This window comes from Limulus polyphemus, unplaced genomic scaffold (genome assembly GCF_000517525.1).
Source record: "Limulus polyphemus unplaced genomic scaffold, Limulus_polyphemus-2.1.2 Scaffold152, whole genome shotgun sequence".
NCBI classification, from domain to species: domain Eukaryota; kingdom Metazoa; phylum Arthropoda; class Merostomata; order Xiphosura; family Limulidae; genus Limulus; species Limulus polyphemus.
This window is the reverse complement of record NW_013665762.1, coordinates 628,429-636,049: the sequence shown is the minus strand read 5'-3', so window position 1 is coordinate 636,049 and position 7,621 is coordinate 628,429. Positions and strand designations below refer to the sequence as shown.

At 36.1% G+C, this 7,621-nt stretch overlaps 1 protein-coding gene across 1 annotated transcript in view; it reads right to left on the bottom strand.

The window, feature by feature from the left end:
• Window positions 1–2,714: 2,714 nt before the first annotated feature.
• LOC106476091 (zinc finger protein ZIC 4-like) overlaps window positions 2,715–7,621 on the bottom strand; it is a 24,364-nt gene continuing 19,457 nt past the window's right edge. Inside the window, exon 2 of the mRNA XM_013936767.2 lies at window positions 2,715–4,272. Within this exon, the coding sequence (XP_013792221.1) occupies window positions 3,746–4,272 (527 nt within the window). The 3' untranslated portion in view covers window positions 2,715–3,745. The remainder of the gene's footprint in view (window positions 4,273–7,621) is intronic.

Here is a 7,621-nt window from a genome sequence, read left to right as displayed (position 1 = left end):
CAAAATTAACATATATATGATTCATACTAGATCCCGATAGTTCTTGAAAGACTGATCTTTTATGGCTACATTGAAGGAGATAACATAACTAAATACTTACCTAACACTTAATGAGTTATTTGTTACCTTAGATCGTTTTATACCATATAATAAACGTAACATTAAAACAAACAAATCCACTAGATTATTGTCGTTGGTACAGTGTATAAAAATTGAATAAGTCTAATGCACGTCGATTGTATTATATGTTTCTTATGAAATAAATTGATTAACTTCTGCCAGGTTATATCAGTTGTTTTGTGTGTTGAATCTAAGGATCTTCAGTGGTGATTAGCAGCAGCCTATATGATCAGGCCATGGTGATTAGTAGCAGTCTATATGATCACGTAAGTATAATTATTAATCAGTTTCTTTGATCATTAGATACTGATTAATATTATTTATTACTAGGTACTAATTCTTATCTAGTAATATAAGTAAATCATTAACATACGTAGAATTAGGTGATCGTAACCTACTAATAACCATGGCAACTGTGTTCAAATAAGGTTGATATAGACTAAATATTGTCGTTATTTTGATTGGATCTTAACATTCTTAAATGTTCTGGTAATACCATTGTGTTAATTACGGAAAAACAGCAGGACAACAACAACATCGCATACATATCTATGTGAAACACACGAAACGTTTAATTTCTCCTTGACCTAAAACGACACGTGACTGGTCAATGTTTCAGCCCAACGTTAACTGCATAGATGTGCATTCGAGTAGTTGTATTCATAGTAACTGTATCCCAAACTGTACCTGAACATTTTCAAAGCGCTCTTAACATATAAGGTACGTTATTGTTTCAATAAAATATTAATATGTTATATTCCTTTATGAAAAAAACTAACCAGAGCATCGGTATAACGCTATTCTATTATTAGTGTCTATTATTGGCTGATCATGCGCGACCTTACACAGAGTGTTTAAAATAGCTATATTATCTTCCAATTTTTTGAATGACTCTCAGTCATATAAACATTTGTCAACGCTTAACTCTAAGTACACAATACACGAATGTCTCTGATAGTCCGGGTCATACAGTCCCGCAAGCACTGAAAAACAACTCAGTCAACAATGCCTACAGCTAGAGGTGTAACAGAACTCCCCTCAACCAGCGTCACAAGATTTAGTCGATGACAGGAAGACATTGCCCCACCCACAATAGGCGGTTTCCAACCTCCCATTAGCACCCGAAGGTCGTTAAACTTCAATTCGTTTAGACTTCGAAACCGATTGATAATACTTCCATAGAGAAGAAATCTCTGTTAAAGCGAATTACACTAACGTTTTATACTTCTCACCGCGCACATTCGTTACTTTCAAAAATAACGCAACATTTCAATTAAATGTAATTATTTTCTCTCAATGTTTTTACATTTTGCTAGGTACTGGTTTAAAAAATAATGTTTGTGATAATAACATCTGAGTAATTCGTCCTTAACATAAGTCCCGAAATTTATTTTAAATTCAAAAGTATTCCTCCCTTCAATATATATACCACCACATTTTATTCACTTAAGAATTTTCTCTATTTTTTTTGTCAATTCTAAGTTTGTATGGAAAAGATCTGTTTTGTTTGTTATTTAAATTTCGCGCAAAATTACACGAGGGCTATCTGCGCTAGCCGTCCCTAATTTAGCAGGGTAAGACTAGAGGGAAAGCAGCTAGTCATCACCACCCACCGCCAACTCTTGGGCTACTCTTTTACCAACGAATAGTGGGATTGACCGTCACATTATAACGCCCCCACGGCTAAAAGGGCGAGCATGTTTGGTGTGACGGGGATTCGAACCCGCGACCCTCAGAGTGCGAGTCGAGCCGGGCCCGGAAAAGATCTACTGTATCATTTGGAATAATATACACCCACATTTTCGAGATTATCATTTAGCATTTTATGACACTGCACGTGTGTTCAAACATTTAGCTCAACAAACTTAACGAAAAGAATACCACAACACTCATTATTATATACCTTAGTGATTAGATATTTTAAGTGATAATTAAAAACACACACACACACACACACACACGAAACAAGCCATCACAGTTAACGAGTTTGTTTGGGGATCAGATATATATATATGTATGTATATACACAGTTACTTTTGTTCTGAACTTGATTAAGTTTACCGATTTTTAAATTCGCTTGTGTTCGTTTAAACATTCATTTTTGAGATTAAATCATAGATAAAAACACCTCTTTTGATACGGTTTATTCGGGTCTGTTGGCTTTATTGTTTATGGTCTTTCCAGGTGGTAATAACGACATTTCTAACTGCTGAGACACGAACTAACAATTCGAAACGCGGTTTCATTACCAAAAATCTAAATATTCTTTACACATACACACACAAAACAACAACTTTGTGCTACATTTTATTTTACGCCAAACATCCAAACAGTTACAAATCAAATAGTGATTTTTACATTTTTTGGCTTCGTAGCGTCGTCATTTTGTATTGTTTAGGGAGAACGGATCTTAAGTGTGAACAGTTTGTTTGTTTTGAATTTCGCGCAAAGCTCCACGAAGGCTATCTGCGCCAAACGTCCCTAATTTAGCAGTGTAAGACTAGAGGGAAGGCAGCTAGTCATCACCACCCATCTTGGGCTACTCTTTTACCAACGAATAGTGGGATTGACCGTCACATTATAACGCTCCCACGGCTGAAAGGGCGAGCTTGTTTGGTGTGACGGGGATTCGAACCCGCGACCCTCAGATTGCGAGTCGAGCGCCCTAACCACCTGGCCATGAAGTGTGAACAGAGGAACCAAGCTTTTCCAGCATAAAAATGACATACGTATTAAATTGTCTTTGTCAAATGTAATGAACATGGAGATATTTAGTTTAGCGGTTTATTTATATAAAAACAAAACTTCTTCGCAACATGCTACTTTTACGTTTACTAAATTGTTCACAAGACCTAGTTTCGCACTGTAATGTATATCAATTCAGTAAAAAGATCATATTGAATCTATGTTGCCTAGTGAGCTTCAAGGGAATGATAAAGGAATAATATTCATCTGTTTCAATAGTCACTTCAGTTTTTTTTTTCTTCAGACTACTGCGTTTTACCAATGCGACTACGCCGAAATAAATGTACACAGTCGTGTGGAATGTTATAGGTACACAAGCCGGTGTCCAAGATGACATTCGAGCAGTTTTGAAGAAGTCGGTATAATATAAACGTTGTCTTCCGCAGGGTCAAATTGGTTTACACACCGAGCTTCACAACGTTGTATCCATCGGTTTCGGAAACGCAGTCGTCCGAACAGCGGAAGTGACATTTGGAACACTTGGTACATGTAAGCGCTGTCTCGCATTTCTTATATATTTTATTGTGACCCAACTTTCTAAAGAGTTTCACGTAAGACATTAAGAGTTTATTGAATATCATTATAACATATACACACACACAGATCGTCTCATTTCATAGCAAATTTAATCTCTGTACAACGGTCAGTTTTGTCACGGCTCTAATGACCACCGGTGTTATGCAATTAAGTTGAAGTCCTAATTAGAAATATATACATGTTAAGTCTGCCAGCCGTTGTCGAAAAAACTGAGCACTGTAAACTGACGTAGTTTTAGATATAAGAGTACGAGTTATTATCTAAACAATAAAGTCAATCCGTGTTCATATATATTATGTTTTGCAAAAACTTCTTTAATTCACTGCCTTTGTACACTTATAATTTAATATGAAGACCCGTGAAAATGGTGAGTAATTCCGGACACGGGAGAGTTTTCGTTGCTCGGAGGTGTGGGCATACCTACTGAAGACTGGCACACGTACCATTCACTCAAGTTAGTGGTGTGACCTACGCACCCGCCAAACCCAGAGTTTGTAAAAAGTGGTAACGTCGTATGGCAATGCGGATCCGAACCCTGCACCATAACTGTAGACTGGGGACCGATTGGCGCGCTGTTATTACAGTTGTTCCCGTTTGTTGTGGCGCATGATGGCGTGTCGCTGTCGTAGTCTGATATGGAGCTGTTGCTACCTGTGGAACCCGGGGCTGTACTAGTCGGCTGCGGAGACTTCCCATGCACTTTCATATGTTTCCGCAGCGAACTTGGATGGGTGTAACTCTTGTCACAGCCTCCGATCTTACAGTTGTAAGGCTTGTCGCTGGTGTGAACATGAGAGTGCTTCTTTCGGTCTGAACTGTTGGCAAACCTCCGGTCACAACCTTCGAACTCACACTTGAAAGGTTTCTCCCCTGCACAAAAGACAATGTAGAGTGCTTAAAAAACCAAACTAACAGACAAACATCAAAACAAACATACTGCTCAAACGTAATTAAAAGTTTAAATCCTTAAACTTTAAAGGTATTAATTAATACAACTCATTGCTTGCTTTACGTGTAATAACTTATGAGTGAAAGTAAATAAAAAATGTAATAGTTTGTCAGCTACGCTATATTTGCTATATCCAGTGCTGACGAGGCCTTTCGCCAAATACCAGGGTTCATCAGACTGGCAGGGATACGACAGATGTTACACTATTTATAACCTCAATTGTTTTGATGTGAACAAGGTTAAAGTGGTGAACTGCCGCCTAATACCAAGGTTCATCAGATTGGCTCTATACGACAGATGTTACACTATTTATAACCTCAATTCTTTTGATGTGAACAAGGTTAAAGTGGTGAACTGCCGCCTAATACCAAGGTTCATCAGATTGGCCCTATACGACAGATGTTACACTATTTATAACCTCAATTGTTTTGATGTGAACAAGGTTAAAGTGGTGAACTGCCGCCTAATACCAAGGTTCATCAGATTGGCTCTATACGACAGATTTTACACTATTTATAACCTCAATTGTTTTGATGTGAACAAGGTTAAAGTGGTGAACTGCAATTTTTATCAACTTATTTAAGTCATTAAACATCAGAATTGTGTGTTTGTGATTTTTATTAACATCAACTAATTAATATATTTTTATACGAAATTGTTTACTATTAATATTATTTATTCATTTATTTTACCTGAATTAACTTTTTACTCATAATTTAGAAGAACTGCGTGTGTTTTCTTATAGCAAAGCTACATCGGGGCTATATGCTGTGTCCACCGAGGGGAATCGAAACCCTGGTTTTAGCGTTGTAAATCCGAAGATTTACGGCCTTCCCACCTGGGGACCAGAAGAACTGACGAATTAGTAACCTTTAATGTACAAAACATGTTCTTTGACTAACTTCAGACAGGGAGCCATTTTGTTATTTGTTATAAAATACGGACTTAAACAACGATGGATTCAGACTTTTTTTTTATTTGTAGGGAGAGGAGCTAGAAAATGACTAAAGCTATATTATTTGTCATACATGCTAATAATTGTGAGGGGGACTAGAAAACGACTAAAGCTATTATGTTTGTCATACATGTTAATAATTGTGCCTGTTTTGGTCAATATTTTTCATAGAGAAAAGTTGATGGCTAACAATTTTTTGTAAACGAGCTCACTATGATGTAACCTAGCAATCAAACATAATTGTTCCTCTGTATACACAATTCCGAATATGACGACTATGAATAACCAAACTTCATTGCTGTAATATTCAACATTCTAGGGTAACTGAAAGACATCCATAATACGTGGAGTTTAACAAACTTCATCCTAACTACGTCACTAGTGACCTCCTGGCGGCTCAACGGTTAGTTTGGCGGCTCATAACGCTAAATATTGGGTTTCGAGATCCGTGGTGGGTTAGATTGCCTATCATGTAACTTTGTGATCAACAACAGAAACAAAATGTTCAAATCAACCATCTTACGGTTTACAACCTTTCTGGACGTAGTTTTGAAATAGGATAAAGAGTCACAGAAATATTTGCGTCCTTACGTGTATTATTTTTTATTAATAATTTGTCTCATAAGTATATATATATATTAGCATGGAGTAGCTTTATGGTTTTGGTGAGCAGCTACATGGTTGTGATCAGATATGGTTGTTGTCAGTAGCTTGGTGGTTGTTTTGAATGTCTACATCATTGTTATGAGTAGCTTGATGGTGGTTTTGAATGACTACATCATTGCTATGAGTAGCTTCATACTTGTTATGCAAAGCTGCATAGTTGTGGTTAGCTATATCGTTGTTGTGAGTATCTTCATATATGTTATGAGTGACTACATGGTTGTTAGTATCTTCATATTTGTTATGAATGGTTACATGGTTGTAACTTCATATTTGTTATGAGTGGTTACATGGTTGTTGTAAGTAACTTCATATTTGTTATGAGTGGTTACATGGTTGTTGTGAGTAACTTCATATTTGTTATTACTGGTTACATCGTTGTTGTGAGTAACTTCATATTTGTTATGCGTGGTCACATGATTGTTGCGAGCAACTTAATTGCTGTTGCAAGTAACCTTCCAGAGAACCATTTACTTTTAGGATATCACACTTAGTCATCTACAACGTGGTATTTCACACTATCCAAAGCATTACGATCTGTCTGGTGTAAAATATCGAAGGAATTTTTGTATATGAGCATTTTACAAATAGCTATCCACCATTTTTGTTTCATCTATATGATGTCATTGTATACTTTGTTAATAGTCTTTTTTTGGGGGGGCCCGTGACTTGAAAATGACTGTTATAATATACCCACACAAAACATCTTGAATAAAACATTTTTTGTTTATAGTGACTTGACCTATCAAAGCTACTATAATGAGAGAGTTGATTATGCTAACACAAGATACTCGGTTTCTATTATATTCTAATATGTCCGTCACTCTTAAACATACATATATCAGATGGTAATTACTGAAGTTAATACTTGAATACTGCCCCTATGAAGCGTCTAGGATGTAACTTTTTACGCCAAGTAGATTTTAAATAGGATTGTTTTATGGTATAGAAAGAAAAAAAGAGAACGTAGAAACTTTTTGCTAAATGAGCTGAATGTTTAAGGAACAAGTAAAGTGTACAGTTGGATTTTTGTTTTTGCTACACTAGTGAACAAGCTCTGAGAACGATGTCATAAATTTTTATGTAGAAGTATTTCGTACTTTACCGACCAATCAACGCCATTCTCTATAGTGGTTGTATTTACGTATTCGAAAGACGTTTAGTAGTTCTGAGCTTTTCACTGAGACCTCGATGCAAAGATGCAAACCCTGGTTGCTTTTATTCTTTTAAATATGTTATTTTGCGCTAAATTACAATATATATATATTTCTATGAGCTCATTTCGAAGTGTTTTTCGGTAAATTAACCACAAAGGATCTTTTGCTGCAACATTCAAGTATAGTCTGTTGTCATGACGACCAATGAATAAGGTAATCAAGCTGTATTATAAGCTTTCAACTTGATGACTTCTTGTAGCGTTCAGTAATAGCTGGACCACATGATTCAGCTATATATAAGTTGTTAGAAAACAGAACATGGTTATCGAAAATATCCTATAGAGGCGCACTCGTACTTAATTTTCACAAACACCAAAATTTATACGTCGTATTAACAAAGCTCTCTAATTTCACAGCTGTATAATTTATCTAAGTAAGCCAAATATTTAAACGGTGCACTCCAAGAGAAAAGAATCATGCAAAGATTTTTAAGCC